At 43.0% G+C, this 20,231-nt stretch overlaps 1 protein-coding gene across 1 annotated transcript in view; it reads right to left on the bottom strand.

Annotated features, from left to right (window-relative positions):
- Positions 1 to 20,231, bottom strand: part of SNRK (SNF related kinase) — an 88,912-nt gene that overhangs the window by 17,055 nt on the left and 51,626 nt on the right. Inside the window, exons 4-5 of the mRNA XM_054019856.1 lie at positions 8,675 to 8,816; positions 4,585 to 4,797 (exon numbers count right to left, since the gene is read on the bottom strand). Coding sequence (XP_053875831.1) covers positions 4,585 to 4,797; positions 8,675 to 8,816 — 355 coding nt within the window. The remainder of the gene's footprint in view (positions 1 to 4,584; positions 4,798 to 8,674; positions 8,817 to 20,231) is intronic.

Below are 20,231 nucleotides of genomic sequence, written 5' to 3'. Positions count from 1 at the left end.
GTCAAAACCGTCTCTTCCCCTGCCTCTTGCCATTAGAGGGACCAGGCTGCGGGGCAGAACCTTTTGTACAGGGGCTCATATCTGCTCCTCGCAGGCTGAGCCGCAGGAAGCGACTTGTCCTTGTCCTTAGCCGGAGGGACATAGAGGCCCAAGGTCTGCAAGGTGGTGTGGGAATCTTTCATTCCATGCAGCCTGACATCCGTCTGGTCCACAAAGAGAGCCTTGCCATCGAATGGGAGGTTCTGCATCAGTGATTGTGCCTCCGTCGACAGCCCGGACAACAAGAGCCATGACGCCCTGCGCATGGTGATCGCAGAAGCCATCGAGCGGGCCACCGCATCAGACGCCGCTTGCAGGGCCGCTTTTGCCAGTGACGACCCCTCTTCCACCAGGGCCTTGAAGTCCTTCCTGTCCTAGTCCGGGAAGAGGGGCTCAAATTTAGGCAGGGACTCTCACAGGTTGAAGTCGTACCTGTTCAGTAAGGCCTGGTGGTTGGCTACGCAAAGCTGGAAGCTAGCCGACAAATAAAATTTTCTGCCAAAGGAGTCCAGTCTCCTGGTGTCTTTGTTTTTTGGGGTGGGTGCGGGCTGGCCCTGACACTCTCTGTGGTTTACCGATTCCACGAGCGAGTTCGGTGCCGGGTGTGAATACAGGTATTCATGGTCCTTCGCCGGCACAAAGTATTTCCTATCGGCCTTTTTCGAGATTGGGGCCAAGGAGGCGGGAGTTTGCCAAAAGGAGTTTAAAATGTTGGCAATACTCTGGTGCAGAGGCAGGGCCACGCAGCCCGGTTTCGAGGGAGACAGGACATTAAAGAGGGAATCAGACCCTCCATTTCCTCGGTCTGCAGCTGGAGCTTGGAAGCCACCCGCTTTAGCAGGTCCTGGTGCGCCTTGAAGTCCTCCTGCGGGACCGATGGCGGAGGCACCGCTATGGTGTCGTCCAGTATCGGGGAGAGGGCCGTACGGAGCTGGGCACCTCGGTCGGTGCCAGGGCATCGATACCGAGGTCAGAGTCCTGGCACAGGTCCGCCGACTCGTGACCCGCCGACTTGTCTTGTGGGCGGCCAGAGGAGGCCAATGGAGCCCAGGATGCTCCGGTGACCAAATGGGCCTCTGCCACTGGCACCACTGTCCTTGCCACGGAATCCCTTGCCATTGGTTCGGCTGAGCACAGGATGGCAATATGTGCCCCGGCGGAACGGCGCGTGCCGAGGGTGGATGGACGTTTGCTGAGGCCGAGGTCACCGAAAAATGGTTGGTGCCGCAGGAGCAGCGTCTGTGGCGTCGTCTCCCTTGGGACCAGGATCTCGACTACTATGAACGGTATCCACACGACGAACTGCTTCGGTACGCGTGATGGCAACGGTCGGTGCCCTGATGCCGAGGTACCCCGAGGGGAGCCTCTGGCATGGCGCCTAGACGAGCGGGAGCTGGAATGGGAGCGGCGACGTCTGTCCTGTCGAGAGCGGCTCTGGTACCCAAGTCTAGCAGGTGAGCGTTCCCGGTGTGCCTCTCGGTGCCTCCGCTCACTGACAGGCAGTGTGCGGGGTCCCCGCGACTCCTGTCCCGATGGCGGCCCGGATGATCTGGCCGGCGTCAAGGGTGGCCGGGAGCTGTCGGAGGAGCAGCCACTGCAGGTCAAGCGGTGCGGGGAGCGATCTTCGGAGCAGGAACTGTGGCTGCTCAGAGAGGTCTGGTGGGCACCCAAAGGGGGCTTGCCTCGCGACCCAGAGCCTGTGTTCGATTGCGAGCTCAGGATGGGCGGTGACATAATGTCCTTCGCAGCCTGCATCGCCTCCTGCATCGACGGCATCCGTACCGGTGGGGATGCCTGGATCGACGGTACCGGGCTGCTCCGCTCCACACGAGTTGGAGACTTAGAGCCCGGGAGGGGAGGGGGGAGAAATCGAGGGCTGCCCAGCGTGGGACCAGCCTCCCTCTTGTCCTTATCGCGGCGGTGTTGCGATGCCAAGCTCTTCCCTTGCTTTTTGGCAGGAGAGCAGCGCTGACTGGTCGAAGGGGCCTTGCTACATACCGACGACACAGAGGCCGGTGCCGAGTCCAAGCTGCGCACCAGAGTCAGTGCCAACTCCATCAGGAGAGCTCGAAGTCTGAAGTCTCTCTCCTTCTTGGTTCTTGGCTTGAACGACCTGCAGATCTTGCAACGGTTGCTGAGGTGATTCTCACCCAGGCAGCGGAGACCCTCAGCTTGAGGGTTGCTCCTGGGCATAGAACGGCGACAGGAGTCGCACGACTTGAAGCCTGGGGCATGGGGCATGCCCTGAGCCCACTCTATACACTGAACAATCTATAATGGTACCACTAAGGTCGAGAAGAAGGGCTGCAGCAGAACTGGAGCACAAAAGTTCCAACTACCTTCACTGGCGGCAAGAAGGAACTAAGGGTGGGGGGAGCCCATAGCTCCCCTTATAGCACAATATACAGGTGCCACTCCAGGGGTCACTGCAGTGCTCCCCCAGTACAGGTACTGCTAAGGGAAAAACTTCCGGCACCGGTGCACGTGGCAAGCACGCACACCTACTGTGGAATACACAGGAGCAATCACTCGAAGAAGAATGTCCTGGTTTGCGTGGAATTGTGAAACTACCTTCGGGAGGAAGGCTGGGTGTGGTCGTAACTGCACCTTGTTTTTATAGAACACCACATATGGGGGCTCCGAGTTAAGGCCTTAAGCTCAGACACTCTCCAAGCTGAAATTACAGCTACGAAGAACGCTACTTTCCAGGAGAGGTAGAGGAGGTAGCATGTTGACAAGGGCTCAAAAGGAGGTCCCATCAGTCTAGATAGCACAAGGTTGAGATCCCGTGGAGGAGCTGGTTGTTTTACTTGAGGGTACAGTCTATCTAATCCCTTGAGGAAGCGGCCCACCATAGGGTTTGCAAAAACCAACCGACTGGCCGCACTGGGGTGGAAAGCTGAGATAGACGCCAGCTGCACTTTTATTGATGATATTGACAGATCTTGCTGGTTTAGATGCAGCAAAAAGTCTAGGATAAAGGGAATTGATGCCTGTAAGGATGGAGTGTGCTTTGGTAATGCCCAAATGGAGAATCTTTTCCACTTGGCCAGATAGGTGGCCCTTGTGGATGGCTTCCTGCTGTTAAGGAGGACCTCTCTAAGAGGGTCTGAGATCATGTAAGCTCCGAGGTGTTCAGCCATGGAGTTTCCATGCCAGGAGATGGAGCAACTACAGATTGGGATGCTGGAGGCAGTCATGGTCCTGGGTGATCAAATCCAGGACGAGGGGAAGAATTATTGGCGTGTCCACTGACGGGTCTAGAAGCATGGTAAACCAGTGTTGGTGAGGCCGTGCTGGTGCTATTAACATCATTGACGCTCTCTCCCTTCTGATTTTCAGCAGTACCTTGTGTACAAGTGGGAAGACCGGGAAAGCATATAGTAGGTGGTCCTTCCAAGGAAGGAAAAAAGCATCTGCAAGTGAGCCCAGGCTGTGATTCAGGAAGGAGCAAAAATGGTGACACTTCCTGTTGTACTTCGTTACAAGCAAATCTATTTGGGGGAACCCCCACCATTGGAAGATGTTGATAACATCCCGGCAGAGGTACCACTCGTGATTGTGAAATGACCTGCTGAGATGATCGGCCAGCTCATTCTGGGAACCTGGAAGGTATGATGCCTCTAGATGTATCGAATGGGCAATGCAAAAGTCCCACAGCTTGAAGGCTTCCTGGCACAGGGGAGAGGAGCAAGAACCACCCTGTCTGTTTATATAGAATGTCGCTGATGATGTGTTGTCGGTCAATACCCCTACACATCTGCCCTCCAGATGAGCCTGGAACGTCTGGCAAGCAAGGTGGACCACTCTTATCTCCCTGACGTTGATTTGCAATGGAAGTTCTGCCTGGGACCAGAGGCCTTGAGTCTGCCTAAGTGTGCCCCTCTCCCGGCCCCCCTCCCCTTGGCAAAAAAGCCCCTAACTAATACTAAGTTTTTAACTATACAGAAACACTAGAAACAGTCCACTAGGGGATCACTTGCCGTAGCAAGAGAAGAGCTGCTCCAACAACCGTCACTGGCGGTAAGAAGGAGCTGAAGAGGCGGCGGGTCGGCAGGGACCTATGTACACTGCCATGAAGATGCAACTCCAGGGGGCTCCACAGCTGACCCGACGGGTACCGCTAGGGAAAATCCTTCTGATGACTGTGCACATGGTGCGCACTCACCTACTTGGAATCGACATGAGAAAGCACTCTAAGAGGAACCCAATTTAACTGGCCCTCATGGTGAATTTGACACTTTTTATTTGTAAACTGAATGGATTTGATAAGGAGTAAGTGAGACATTAAAAACAGAATCCTGCAATACTGTCTTTGCAAAATTATTTTTCAGAGTAGAACTGCACTTAAAATTAGTTCATCAAATTAAATCTACATTACTTCAAATAAAGAACTCTATCACAGGTTCAATGTGAGGCTTTGTCTCAGCATTTAGAAAGAAGCAGAAAGTCATTTTTCTGTGATTGCATTCAATTTTGTAGTAATTCTCAAGTTAAATATAATGTTAAAAGTGTCAAATTGCATGTAGAAAATTGGTAACTTACTCTACTATTGTATCTCGATCTGCTATATCACCAAGGACCATGCGTTGTATTATACCATTGTGTTCTTCCTCAGAAAGATTTTTGTATGAAACCAGAGGAATATTGTACTTTGTTGCAGGGGATGGGTCAACTCCTTGGAGCCATGGATGATTTTCAATCTCTTCCAAAGATGCTCTTCGCTTTGGGTCTCTCTGCAACATCCGTGTAATTAGACTACGAACAAAAAATAAATCTATAAACAAAACGTACTAATATGTTCAGAAAGTAGCCATCACAACAGCAACACTAGGAAGAGGACTGTTTTCCTGTTGTTACTATCAGCTCATATTAGTCTCTTTTCAGACCTTCCAGTAAAAATAACGCAAGTACAGTGCGACTGGAAACTGAATCTGCAGTCACAAAAGTATTCTAAATGACAATGCAAATTGAAATGAATAAAACAACTGAATCATAAAAACTGCAGACATCGTAAACTCCACCATTTCCATTTGATTTACTTGAGCTCTTTCACCTCTACACTCTGACTTTCATTTTCTGTTGGTTGGCACAGTACTTTTCACAGTCATGCCCCAAACTAGATAGCCTTACGGTGCTACTCCATTATAAATGTTAAATGTTATTAATACATTTTTTTGCTATGGTCATAAAGAGTAAGGAATTACAACGTATGTAAGAAAGACAAGGTGGGAAAGGTAATATCCTGTATTGGGCCAACTTCTCTTGGTGAAAGAGACAAGCTTTTGAGCTTACACAGAGGTCTTCAGATCTGGGAAAGGTACTCAGTGTCACAACTAAGTACAAGAGTGGAAGAGATAAGGAGTTAACACATGTTGCAAGAGACCTTTCAAGGTGAAATAACTCTACAAGTTCACCCACAAGTGATTGGGCGTTTTTATCTTTATCATTTTTCTGTGTGAGTTCACTTGAGAGCATAGTGGCTGCCTCATGTCACCCACAGACCAGGACATACCAATTCTAAGTGGAACCAGCCCCTCATAACAACACATGCAAAACTTGCAGACATAGCCCCACTGCTACAATGATCAATACCCCCACAACAAGCCTTTCAAGATCCATGAGTCCTATATGTGTTTATCACACCATGTGGTGCACCTCGAGTGCACTAAATGTCCCAATAACAATTGTGTGGATGAAACAAGACAATCACTATGCTCTCAAATGAACTTCTCCTTTTCACCAACAGAAATTGGTCCAATAAAAGATACTACCTCACCCATCATGATGTCTCTAATATCCTGGGATCAACACAGCTACAACAACACTGCAAACAAAGAAAAGTGTGTTTTATTTTAAAGTAGGAACCAGGCCCTAGGTTCTTAAGTATCAGCAAGAGGAAGGGGAGCTGTTCCACCTGTAGAGAGAAAGAGCTGAGGACTCTGCAATGATATGCTTTTTCTTTGTGGGTAGATGCTAAATCAAGATATGTCTCCAACTGCTGGCAGGCAGAAGTGTAACCCAAGCACAAACTGTCACAGAATGTATAGAGAATGGATATTGTATGATTAGCACATGTCTACTTGCCTAATGTATGCAGAACTTCAGTTTATGCCATGGCAAATGACAGCATTTACCCCAAATTACCTGCTTTGCACAGGACATAGTGGTGGAGGATGTTTAGTGTTGATGCTCCATTGGAACTTTAGCACTTCAAAATGTAGCAGAAAAGGTAAGGGGCACAGCTATGAAGGAATGCTTGAACTCATGTACCAAGCATGCTAGGTAGGACAACAAAGGTTAATCTAACTACATGTTATAATGCAATGTATACCACAAGTTTGGTTTTTTAAAATATGGGAATCATGATATGAGTAGAGAAAGAAGTTACAAAGGCAAGAGGAAGTCCTATATTGCCTACACTGTTGACTCCTAAAAACTGCCATGAAAAAGTAGGGATATATAGTGAATATCATTAGTCTCTTTTTCTCTTGTAATTTTTAAATTTCAAAGAGGACAGCTTTCTTCTCCTTTGCCAGTATGGTCTCTTTCTCCAAAAGATGTGTTATGCATAGATAGTAGGTTCACAAAGTTTTCACTCTACCTACTATTACAGGTACAAAGGAGTGCCGAGCTTATTCATCAATTTTGCTGTGCTTTCTGATTCATTACAAACATCCAAAGATGCTTTCACCCAAAGCAGGACCATTTCTATATATTACTTACTGAGGTTCTTAAAGTCTCTTCCCCAAGAAAAATGGGCAGAAGTGGTGAAAAAAAATCACAATCTTTACTGCACATTTAGAATTGAAACCCACCCATGCAGGATCTGGTATTTCCTGATACAGATTATTGACCAGAGGCTAGTAAATATGGCATACCAAATCCTATCTTTTGGGGGAAGAAAAAGACAGGGGAGAGGGAGAGACTGGTGCACAGAATGATCGGACCTACCAATTCTGGTTTTGGCAGTGACAATTTCATTCAATACATTCATTGGAAGGGTGGAAAAATAGTTATTGGTTTATGGGGTCTCAAAGGATTTCTTCTAGTAGTGCTCAGCTGATTAATTCTTTCTTGTATACCTTTCCTGGATTGTTAACTATTATACTTCTAAAACATGTGAAAACAACAGCTTTTCTGCATTGCTGATTATGCTAAGTCAGTGGAATCAGCAGAGCCAAATTCAATACTGAGAGCTAGAGCACAAAAAAAATAACTATTGCTCACCTATGACACTGAGTGCAGCACTAAAAAATGCACTAGACTACACAGGTCATATATGAGCACAGGTATGGCTATTACAGCCAGCACCAGAAAGTGGAAGACATTCACCTGGTCCATGAAAAAGATCAGGCTCTGCTTGAACTCCAGTGTTTGGCATAGGAGGAAATCTTATACAGGCACTAGGACAATGGTCCCCAAAGTGGAGGACAGAGCAGGGCCCAGGCCCGTCCCCACAGGGGTGAGCAGAGAGCACCACCCAGCCTTGCTCTGCCCCAGCTCCCAGCCCCCACTCTCACACTGTGACTCTGCTCCTGGCCTGGAGGGGTGCAAACACATTACATTACTGGTAAGGGGAGACACTAAAGCAAAAGTTTGGGCACCCCTGCACTAGGATATTCAAGGCGTATGGAGTGGTAAAATATTCTGTCATTTACTGAGGACTCTAGCTATGCTTAAAGAAAGAGTCTAACTCAGAAAGAGGGAATCTCACATCATAGGGATCTACATTTAGGGGCTGAAGCCTCCATGCATCAACCTGACTTCAATATATGGGGAGTACCGAACAATTCAAAATCGTCGAAGAGCTGCAGTGAACATTCCAGAATAAACATTTCAAAACGAGTCATGATTCCTAAGTGGCATGTGCTATTTGCATAGATTTTTTTCCTTGACGCCTGATATGTTGATTTTGGGATTGCAATTTTAGGGCTAGTCTACACGGCAGGGCTTAACATGGCTTGTGTAGTCACGGCAGAGCGCTGGGAGAGAGCTCTTCTAGCGCTCTTAAAAAAAAAAAAAAAAAAAAAAAACCTACCTCCACGAGGGGTGTAGCTACCAGCGCTGGTGCACTGTTTATACTGGCGTTTTACAGTGCTGAAACTTGCTGCGCTCAGGGGGGTGTTTTTTCACACCCCTGAGCCAGAAAGTTGCAGCACTGTAAACAAGCACTTAGGAGGAGACAAACAAAAGCCTGATGCTGACTTCTTAAGCATAACAACTAGTGACAATATCCTTGAACAACTATTCAGACAAATAATGGTTTAATTTACCACCGCCCCAACACAAAAATCTGAGACAACTTTGTGTAATATAAATGTGTGGAGAGTCTCAGGCTCAAAACATTTCAAAGGAACAAATTCAATCAACTTTGATAAAGACTGAAAGAGGCAACGAGATTAAAGACGTTGTAGTAATACTGCACAAGAAGCTACTTAATCAGTGCTAACACAAGAATTAACAAATTAAGGAAACTGCTGGTAACATAGCAGGGAATTTTAGCATTGGAAGCTCTGTAAAAATAATATCAATAAAAACTTCCTGGCACCCTGAGAAACCAGATTCTAGATAATGTGTTGGTAGTAAACAATATTTCAATGAATGCTGCCAAATTACTTAATATTTTACTTACTCTTTACATTCTTTGGACACATGCGATGGCACTGTGTATTTGCAGTCCATGATCATAGTCAGTGTTTCACTGTCATTTGCTTCTTGGAATGGTGGTTGTCCACATACCAACATGAATAGGATAACACCCAGGCTCCATATATCTGTAAATTATAATACATGTTTTAAACTTATTGCTAGAGACCGAAAAAATACTGCCAATGTAAAGTGTTTGCTAAATTTCCATTAAGGTTTCTAACTAATTTAAACGTTATCATCAGACTGTCTTTATAGGCATTAATGGTGGAATTTACAATTCCTTTGTAAGGAAGTATAAAATACAGTAAGCTTTACATTTTATTGACAGCTTTAGGTTTTTGGATGGAAGGACCAAAATTAATGATTTAAAGCCATGCAGGAAAATATGGGAGTGCATTACAATCTTAAATACATATCTATTTCCTGACACTTCAGTTTTTGCTGCATTTAATACTCAATTTCAAAAAAAGTTAATTTTTTTTACATTGTTAAAGCTTTATGATTGCTCTTGATTACAATTAATCTTCTGAATTTGTTAACAGACTCCCATCTCATTTTGTGGCAAATGTTTATTCAAAGTCAGAGAATATTTTGCCCATTCAAAACTAGAGAATTTATAGACTACCTTATAACTGGGTACAGATTACTGAAAACCAGGTTTGTAGCTACTGTATCTGTCCCTTCCGGAGGACTAGAATAAACAATTTTCAATATTTACATGTTACTGGATGAAGTACTGGAACAACCTTCATTTTTAAGATTTTGAGGATAATGCATTAGATTTTTTATTTTACTGGTAAATCCCAAATTACATTTCTCTATTCATTTTATTATAAATATTTTAATCCAGTTCACTACCTGTAATTGGTATTATCTTCCCCTTTAAGCAGTTGGGTTTAAATGTTTCTAAATTATTTAGGAACAGTCAAACATTTAATGCAGTTAACATATGGATTTCTAGTAAACACCTTCCAGTTACATCTTGTAGGAAAAAACAGTATTAATTTTCTTATTTCCTGGTAAGATGACATACACCAAAAGATTAAGAGTAATCACAGTAGTACATCTGAGCATTATGTCACTTTTTTCTACAACTTGCAAATGCTTCAATCCATTGAGTGAATTTTAAAAAGTTAACTCTCAGAAGGAAGCACTACTAAGAAACTTCACAAGACAAATGATAGTCAGCAAAGAGATCTGAAGTGTTACAGATAATAGGAGATATGTATAGTATTGGCTAACAGATTATACATAGGAGTGAAGGGAATACTCTAAGGGCTTGTCTTCACTACCCGCCTGGATCGGCGGGTAGAAATCGATCTCTCGGGGATCAAATTATTGCGTCTCGTTGGGACGCGACAATCGATCCCCGAATCGATGCGCGTACTCCACCAGCGCAGGTAGGAGTAAGCGCCGTCGACGGGCTAGCCGCGGTGGTCGATTTGCCGCCGTCCTCACAGCGGGGTAAGTCAGCTCGGATACGTCGAATTCAGCTACGCTATTCGCGTAGCTGAATTTGCGTATCTTAAATCAACCCCCCCCCCCCCCGTAGTGTAGACCTAGCCTACAATTTAAAAAAAAAAAAAAAAAAAAAAAAAAAAAAAGCAAAGCTCCATTTTCTGCGGCTTAGTCAGGGCACGACTATACTATAAACAAATGGAAAAAAAACACACTGTAGCAGTGACTGAGCCCGGATCAACTGACACAGGGTCATGCTATGGGATTAAAAGCAGCAGTGTAGACATTCCCAGTCAGGCCTAGGCTCGGAGACCCTCCCGCCTCACTGGATTTCAGAGCCCAGGCTCCTGCCCAAGCAAAAACATCTATACAACTATTTTTTGCCCCATAGCATTACCAGGGTGGATAAAAATCAATGATTTAAAAAAATAATAATAAAATAAATGGATTTTTTTTATTTAAATTGGATTTTTTTGATAAAATGCTTTTTGAGGAAAAACCTATCTAAAGGTAGTTTTAATTAAGATACATTATAGCTCAAAGATATCTCATCATAGAATAGGGATTATAAATTCTAATTCTATAGTATGAGAGAATATATTCATGTAATGTTTAAGAAAAGTTTTGTAAATGAGTTCCAATAGTTCATGGATTAGGGACCCAATTTTATGGGGTTCTAGGGGCTTCTGTATAGTTTATTTAGGTTAATCTTTCTATCTACCCAATGGGACTCGGTGCTCAGTCTAGAAAATACCATCAGAGATGCTTAGTTTTGTAGTTCTCAAACTGTGGATGTGTGTCTCCAGAGATAACATGCTCGTTAACAACAAAAATGTTTTTAAATAAATATATAGAGGTGAGAAATAACAGACCTCAACGGTATTGTCCCTCTGCAAATTTGTGTAAACAGAGTCAATCCCTTACCTCTCACTAAAAGTGGATAGTTTCAAAAAGTTCAATGAATAGAAGGTTGTTGGGGGCAGAATAGATCTGGACAAGGAGAAGAAGTCTGGAGATAAATGTGAGAAGGGAGGGACAGGCAGTAGAAACAAAAGTGAAACTGTTTGAGCAACATATTCCAGAAGTCTTCAGGTCTTTCTGAGTGTAGCCTTCACTAATTTGAGATCTACCATACCATTCTCTCACTAGACTAGAAAACCTATAATGGCAGCAGGCCATAAAAGAGATTCAGTTAGGGAATATTTTAAATGAAGTTCCTCTACCTGTGGGTAAGACAGGCATGCATGCAAAATGCAAAAAGTGCAACAAAGAAATGCAAGGCCAGGCTGCCCGAATGAAACAACATTATGAGAAGTGTTCCTTCTCAGGAAGAAGCTGCATTGAAGTTGATGAAAGAAACATGTCTGAACATGCAGGATCTTCAGGTTGGTAAACTTTTTTATTTCATACTTCTTTTTTAAGGACTGCCTGTCTTCCTTCTGGACTATTCTTGAATTCTTATGTTTGAGCAAAAAATATAGTTGTTACTCTATGGTACTATCATTTTGGATGCAGTTGTGATAAAAAAAAATAAATAGCTGGAATAGGCAGATCTTCGTTTTACAATTTCACCTTTAAAGTAGTACTGAGTGTCAGCAAATGCAATCAGTAATACTAAATGAGCAGTATGGTAATAATAATTAAATAAAGGCATTGACTTATTTTGTTTAGGAGAATCCATCCTCAACATACAGGATTCTGAAGACTATCCACCTTCAAGATCACCATAATTTTCTATAGTTTCAGAGTTATCTGCCAATGATAGTGTTTCAGTCACATCATGTATGTCACATAGCCACAGTATATCACCTGTAGCAAAAAGAAGAAAAAAAATCTCTATCATCCAGAAACAACCATAGATAAGTTTGTGATAGGAACCAGCAGATTACAAAAAGGTAATTGATGAAAAAATTGCCCAGTTTGTTTATGCAACAAACTCTCCTTTCCGTATGATTGAGAACCCACACTTCATTAACATGGTTCAGTCATTAAGACCAGGATACAGTCAACCCAACAGAGCAGATGTCGCAGGCAAATTGCTGGATAAAGTGTATGAAAGAGAAATTGAGCAGTGTGCAAAAGGTCTAGAGGGTGAAATTGTTAATCTGAGTCTTGATGGGTGGAGCAGTGTCCACAATGATCCTCTTGTATGTGCTTGTGTGACAACAGAAGAGAATGTCTTCCTTACAGAAACAATTGATACATCAGGAAATGTACACACAGCAGAATACTTACAAGAAGCAGCAGTAAAAGCTATAACAAACTGTGAAAAAAATTCAAACATCTAGTACGCAGCTTGATCACAGACAATGCTGCAAATGTATCTAAGATGAGAAGAAATTTAGAAGAGAGTCCCAAGCTAATAACATACAGATGCAGTGCTCATCTGATGTACCTCCTAGCCAGAGACTTCAGTGTTCCAGAAATAAAGGCTAATGTTGTTGAAATTGCAAAATACTTCCATAACAATCACTTTGCAGCAGCTGCTCTGAAAAAAAGTGGGAAGAACCAAGCTAACTCTCCCACAAGACGTTCGATGGAACTCAGTAGTGGACTGTTTTGAGTACTGTATCAAGAACTGGCCTAATCTGATGACAGTTGAACAAAATTGTGAAAAAATAGATGGCACTGTCACAGCTAAAGTTCTCAACATTGGGCTTAAGAGAAATGCTGAACACATGCTGAGTATCCTGAAGCCTATTTCTGTAGCCTTGAACAAAATGCAGGGAAATAGCTGTTTTATTGCTGACGCTGTTGAAATCTGGAAGGAACTGAGTGAGATCTTAAAAAGAGAAATATGCAATGACAGAGTTAAATTAAAAAAAACGAATGGGGCAAGCACTATCTCCAGCTCATTTTCTTGCAAATATTCTCAATACTTGGTACCAGGGTCAAACTTTAAGTGCTGAAGAAGAGGAGTTGGCTATGACATGGACATCCAGCAATCATCCCTCCATAATGCCAACTATAATAAACTTCAGAGCTAAGGGTGAACCATTCAAGAAATATGTTTGCTGATGATGTTTTAAAGAAAGTCACACCAGTGAACTGGCGGAAGTCACTTAAGCACTTGGATTCAGAGACTGTTGAAGTGATAATCTCACTTTTAACAGCAGGAGCTTCTTCTGCCGGTGTAGAAAGAATATTTTCTTCCTTTGGACTATTTCATTCCAAATTGAGAAATCGTTTGGGACCTGAAAAAGCAGGAAAGCTTGTTTTTCTTTTCCAGATTATGAACAAACAGGAAAATGAAGGTGAAGACGACCGAGTTAGCTGCAGAAGCCAATATTTTAAGTTTCTCATGTTGACCTGGCTGACCTAGTCCATTTAATTTTTTTTTAATTTCATTTAACTATTTTAGTTAACAATTTTAACAAAAACAAACCTGATTTTAAAAAACTTGAATGTTTAACTAAATTCAAAAATTCATATGCTTGTTTTGTTAAAATATTATATGTTTGCTGATGAAGAAAAAAAATCCACAATATGTAACGTTGTTGTTTTAGTTAAATAAAACAATTTAAATGTCTGTCTGGTGATGTTCTTCTCCTAATACAGCATGGCAAGAAAATCCTCCAAATATTAACTATTAATCTGTTGAATTGGAGGTATTTATGAAGTTATTGGGAGGTGAACTATCTGCTTCAGTTACCTTTGTTAAATGAAATAACCAAACAATCATTCATTTTCTGATATATCTGTAAAACTAATCTGAAAAGTTTTCAAAATAAATCACTTTAAAAACGTATAGTGTGTACCTTCTAAAAAGGAAACCTACATTTATCTGAGTTGTGAAGAATATGTATTAAGCTTATAACAACCAACAAGAATGCACTTTTATGTAGAAATCCATGATTAAATCGAGTCTTCCTGACTAGTGACTTAAATCATGATTGAAATCAATTTGAGCATGACCCCAAGACAGTTGGCCCAGGCTCTGAAACTCCCTGCCATGGAGGGTCATGGGAAGGGGGAGGGTTGCAATATAGATGTCAGAGTAGTTAACATATTTAAAGAGACAACTGCATTTCACTTAACTGTGTGTAAATAATATACATTTATTCATTTTTAGAACAATTACTCATGCTGCTAGTTATAAACTATTTATTCTTTATATAGTTTAGCTGAAAAAATAAATAGGAGCAATTCAGCCAAATTTTCTTTAGAATTCTAATTTATGATAAATATTAACCCAGAGAATCATTTGATTTGTGCTAATGATGGCTTGTGAGCTCTATGCTGCAGGCACTGAGCACTGTGGCCTCACTACAGCAATACATGTAAATTCAGTGGGACTATTCACACATTTATGTGCTTCAGTAATTTGCCAGAGTGGTACCAGAGTGCTGAGTACTTTGCAGTATCAACCCCTACAACATTAACTTTTCTAAAAGTTCTACAGAATAGGAGGTAATTTGCAGTGAATGCTTTCCTAGTGTAAGTCTAAACAAGTGATTCTCTTTCACTGTAAAGTTGACTTGCAAGAAATTAGAAGAGGACGTCATGGAGTATTCTTCTCCCCACACACAAATACAGACTGTAAGAGTCCATTTCTATTTATGCATAGAGTACGTTCAGTTCATGTGTTTCATTAACAGACAACTGCATCATTTTCAGGAGACTTCAATGTACTACTAAAATGTTTTAATTAACCTACCTTGCCTAAAAATCTTGTTTAAACACACTATCTACGATTTTTCTGTATTTCTATATTCTAATTAGCATTTTAAGAGAGTTAAGCAAATAGTACATCTTCCTCCTTCCCGCCCGAGTCCAGAGCTGGAGCTATCTTTAGAAATTTCATATTGTTATCTTCTTTGCATTTTGTCAGATTCGCAGTGAAAGTGTTCTTAAAACGAACAACATGTGCTGGGTCATCATCCAAGACTGCTATAACATGAAATATATGGCAGAATGCGGGTAAAACAGCAAAGGACATTCAATTCTCCCCCAAGGAGTTCAGTCATAAATTTAATTAACACATTATATTTTTAACGAATGTCATCAGCATGGAAGCATATCCTCTGGAATGATGGCTGAAGCATAAAGAGGCATATGAATATTTAGCGCATCTGGCATGTAAATATCTTGCAACCCTATGTGAACAGTGCCATGTGAATGCCTGTTCTCACTTTCAGGTGACGTAATTAGGAAGTGGGCAGCATTATCTCCCGTAATGTAAACAAACTTGTTTGTCTTAGCACTTGGCTGAACAAGAAGTAGGACTGAGTGGACTTGTAGGCTCTAAAGTTTTACATTGTTTTGTTTTTTGAGTGCAATAACGCAACAAAAAAATCTACAATTGTAAGTTGCACTTTCATGATAAAGAGATTGCACTAAAGTACTTGTATGACGTGAATTGAAAAATACTATTTCTTTTGTTTCTCATTTTTACAATGCAAATATTTGTAATAAAAAATAATATAAATTGAGCACTGTACACTTTGTATTCTGTGTTGTAACTGAAATAGATATATTTGAAAATGAAGAAAAACATCCAAAAATAGTTAATAAATTTCAATCGGTATTCTATTGTTTAACAGTGCGATTAATCACAATTTATTTTTTTGAGTTAATCACGTGAGTTAACTGCGATTAATCGACAGCCCTAATTAGGGTTACCATATCTCATAAATAAAAAAAGAGGACCCTCCACGGGCCATGGCCCCGCCCATTTCCCCACCCCTAGCCCCGCCCCAACTCCGCCCCTTCCCCCACCCTAACTCCGCCCCCTCCTCCCTCCCACTCCCAGCCAGGGGGAAAGGGCTGCCCCAGTGCTACCAGCATCACGGTTTCCCAGGCAGCCCCCAGACCCTGCGCCCCCAGCCGGCGCTTCCCCAGCGCAGCTGGTGCCCGGGAGGGGAAGCACCCAGCCGGGGGCGCAGGGTCTGGAGGCTGCCCAGCAAACCGTGAAGCCGGTAGCGCTCGGGCTTTGGGCAGCCCCCATGCCTCCGGACCCTGTGCCCCCGGCCGGGCACTTCCCCTCCGGGGCTCCGGCGGCTCTGCGTAACTTACACTGTATAAGTTACACAGAGCCGAAGAGGAGCAGAGCCCCCGCAGCTGGAGGCTCTGCTCCTCTTAGGCTCTGTTTAAGAGCCGGGCTGCCCCAGCGCTACCGGCTTTGGGCAGCCCCCGTGCCTCCGGACCCTGCGCCGCCGGAGCCCGGGAGGGGAAGTGCCCGGCTGGGGGCGCAGGGTCCGGAGGCAAGGGGGCTGCCCGAAGCCGGTAGCTCTCGGGCAGCCCGGTTCTTAAACAGAGCCTCCAGCGGCTGGGGCTCTGTGTAACTGACCCTGTGTCAGTTACACAGAGCCCCGGGGGCTGGAGGCTTTTCTCCTCTTTGGCTCTGTGTAACTGACACTGGGTCAGTTACACAGAGCCCCGGGGGCTGGAGGCTCCAGCCGCCCCCGCTCTGTTTAAGAGCTGGGCTGCCCAAGCGCTACCGGCTTCGGGCAGCCCCGTGCCTCCAGACCCTGCGCCCCCAGCCGGGCACTTCCCCTCCCGGGCTCCAGCGGCGCAGGGTCTCCAGGCACGGGGCTGCCCGAAGCCGGTAGCGTTCAGGCAGCCGGGCTCTTAAACAGAGCCGCCATTTTCCCGGACATGTTCCGCTTTTTGGCAAGTCCCCCCGGACGGGGGTTTGACTGCCGAAAAGCCGGACATGTCCGGGAAAAAGAGGACGTATGGTAACCCTAGCCCTAATAAAAGCTGCTAGTAATTAAGTTGGAAAAGGTTGGTTTTTAATACCATCACATGAAAAAAACAAGACAAATTCTTGATCAGAGTCAAACTTCAATGAAGTACAGAACTGCCCGCATAATATTTTTAGCATTACATACTTTTATGTTACTAAGGAAGCCATCATTTTCACATATGTGCAAAACAAAGAACAGGTTTAACAAAGATCCAAAAAAACAGGGATTGAAGACTTTTTGCATTGCTTAGATACTTTAATACTTTCTCTGAACACGGTAGCTGCAATAATTCTGTGCTGTCAAAGTTCAGAACTATAAACTATTCCCAACTTAATTAACAATGTTGTATTTTGAAATATTCCAGGCAAATGTGATATTATTTCCTCCTAACAATCTGTACTTTTTTACTCTGAGTTTTGTAACATATTGTGTTCTAATGCAACCAGGAAATCACTGCGGGTAGAAACAACGATGCCGTTTTCACTCCCACCCCTTTTTCTATAAAAACTGTGGTTGAAGACAGAACTTTAAGCTCATTGCTCGTCACATCAGAAGCTACAGGCAAAATGACTTAGCCAGGAGTCTCAGGGACACAAATGACTTGCCTGAATTGAACTTTAAGAGTTTTCTGAGAACTAGCAACAGTATCTAAGTGGAAATAATATATCGGAAAGGAAGCCTAAGCTTAACTCCTAAAAGGAAACAGACTATTAGAGAAGATATGAGACCACTGAAAAACTCTGCACACTCCCCTCCTTTAATGTTATAGAGAACTGAGTTTACTGACCAGCAAGGCCTTTTGTCTACAGCCTTTTGCAGAGAAAGTAATGCATCTATTGAGGGAGCAGACCTTTACAAAACTATGACTTTAGAAGAATGCCTAAAATTCTTACTGGCCTACTGCAAGGACAAGAGGAATTGGAAGAATTGAGTTGTTACCAAAAAAAAAAAAAAAAAAAAAAAAAAAAAAAAATCCCTGGGGGTATCCTTCCCACCCCAAGAGCCATGAGGTTGAAAGCGCCCCTCTAATGCAAGGACATTATTAGAAATCTCTCTTTATTAGGGTAATAGTCAGTCACTGAATGAATTGTGGGCTACATGGAGGGATGTAGAAGAAACGGTCAAAAAGTATGGACATCTGGCAAAATGGATTTCAATGCTTCCCTCTTAAGATGGCTAAACCTTCACCTAAGCACTCAACTAGTGACCATGCCACAGAGAGAATGAAAAGAAGTGGCAAGCTGACCCACCAACAAATCCCGAAGACCTTTTCAGTGTCCCATCTGTTTTCTTTTCCAGGAGTCTTAGAGAGTGGCATACTTTTCAAGAAAAAGATACCAATTAGTAGACTTTATAACCAAAAGTTTTGCCTACCAAGAAAAATGAGAGAAGGATAGACTAGTGATTAAGGCATGGACTGGGACTCAAGAAACCTGAACTCAATTTCCAGCTTAGCCATAGACTTTCTGTGTGGCTCTGGAAGTCAGTTAATCTACCCTATGCCTCAGTTCCCCACTTACAAAATGATCATTGAAGATAAAATCCATTAATGACTGTGAGGCACTCAAATACCATGGTAATGAGAGGCAATTAAGTACTTCAAGAGATAGAGGGAGCTTAGCAATATGGATGGGTAGTGCAAACTCTGATTCAGGTGCTGCCACAGGCATACTGATGACATTAGAGAAGTGATGAAGTGGGAGTGGACTGTCCAGTTCCAGTTACTTAACAAAAGGGAAGTTCCCCCTACATCAATGGCTGAGTTAGTCAATCTAATTCTAAGAATTTTGCTTTGGTGATAACTTTACGTAAGAAAGTCAAATGGTCTTACATGAATAGCTTAAAGAAATGTAGTTCTTTTAGACTTTGTCTACACTACGCACCTTTTAGCAACACAGCTGTGTCACTACAGCCATACAGCTTAAAGGCACGCGGTGTAGCTGCTGTTTGTCGGCAGGAGAGAGCTCGCCCGCCAACAAAAAATTTCCACCCCCACGACTGGCAGCAGCTTTGTCAACAGGAGAGTGCTTTGTCGTCTGGGAGGGTGGGGGGGTGTTAACACCCTTGAACGACAAAAGTTTTGCCGACGAAGTTCCAGTGTAGACAAAGCCTTAGTTACAAAGACTCAGTCTCCTCACTGAACATGGTAGATGCCTTTCCCAGTGACAAGAAGAGCCTTGTACAGTAGAACCTCATAGTTATGAGCACCTTGGGAATGGTGGTTGTTCATAACCCTGAACAAAACATTATGGTTATTCTTTCAAAAGTTTAAAACTGAACATTGACTTAGTACAGCTTTGAAACTTTAGTATGCAGAAGAAAAATACTGGTTTCCCTTTATTTTTTTAGTAGTTTACATTTAACACAGTACTGTACTGTATTTGCTTCTTTTTTTTGTTCTCTGCTGTGCCTGATTGTGTACTTCTCGTTCCAAATGAGGTGTGTGATTAACTGGTCAGTTCGTAACTCTCAGGTTCTACTGTATTCTGTCTACCAATCTGTGTTTTCAGTCTAACAGATCTAAAGATGGTGACGTGGCCAGGCTGAACAAAAATGGGCTGTGGCCTTAGAGGCTGTAGCCGACTTACTTATTTTAGGTAGGAGAAACTGTGCAGGAGGGCCTGACTTGAGCGCTTGCTCCCAAAGGCTACTGTGATTAGAAAAGCAAGGTCTGTCATAGAAGAGTGTACATGGTCTATCATACAGAGACAACTTAAGAAGAGCGGATAAACTCCTATATAGAGAATTCTATGTTGCTTGTACCAGCTTTTCTAAGCTGCTTCTTGAAGTAAACACCCACATTAACAAGTGTGTTTCAGACTATCTTCACTTAACTGTTTAGCAGACTGAAAAAATACCCTGAGAGTCTTTTCTCCCTGTCCCATTTCTAATTTTTTCTGGATTGTGATTCATCTTGAGAGAAAATTTAAGACACACTGGAGCAGGAGCATGCTGCTATGACCAACTCAAAGCAAGGCAGAGTGACACCTGAAAGAAGCCAAAACTTAATGCCTTGTGCGAAAGTCTTTGGCACAACTTGTTCAGTGCTACTGCCTGCTGCTTCCATTATGCAAGCAACTGACTCAAGAACTCAGAATTGGTATCAAGTAGGCAAAATGCCCTTTTAAAACTCAGAGTGAATGTCTTGTCAATGATGCAGATTTCATTTTACAAATAAGAAATTAAGGGAGAATGATTCTTACTTATTCATCATACCATAATTCCACTGGGGCTTCTGGTGGCTGACCACAAAAGACTAAGCTTCAGATGTTAATCTAAAATTGTTAATATATACCATCCATCAGTAATTTATTGAAAGTGCTATGTCAGATTCATTTTAACTTTCCATTAAAGGAATAATTTAAACATTAAAAATGGGATCACTGGGACAGT

Source organism: Malaclemys terrapin, chromosome 2 (assembly GCF_027887155.1).
Source record: "Malaclemys terrapin pileata isolate rMalTer1 chromosome 2, rMalTer1.hap1, whole genome shotgun sequence".
Lineage (NCBI taxonomy): Eukaryota > Metazoa > Chordata > Testudines > Emydidae > Malaclemys > Malaclemys terrapin.
This window is presented reverse-complemented; position numbering and strand designations above follow the sequence as displayed.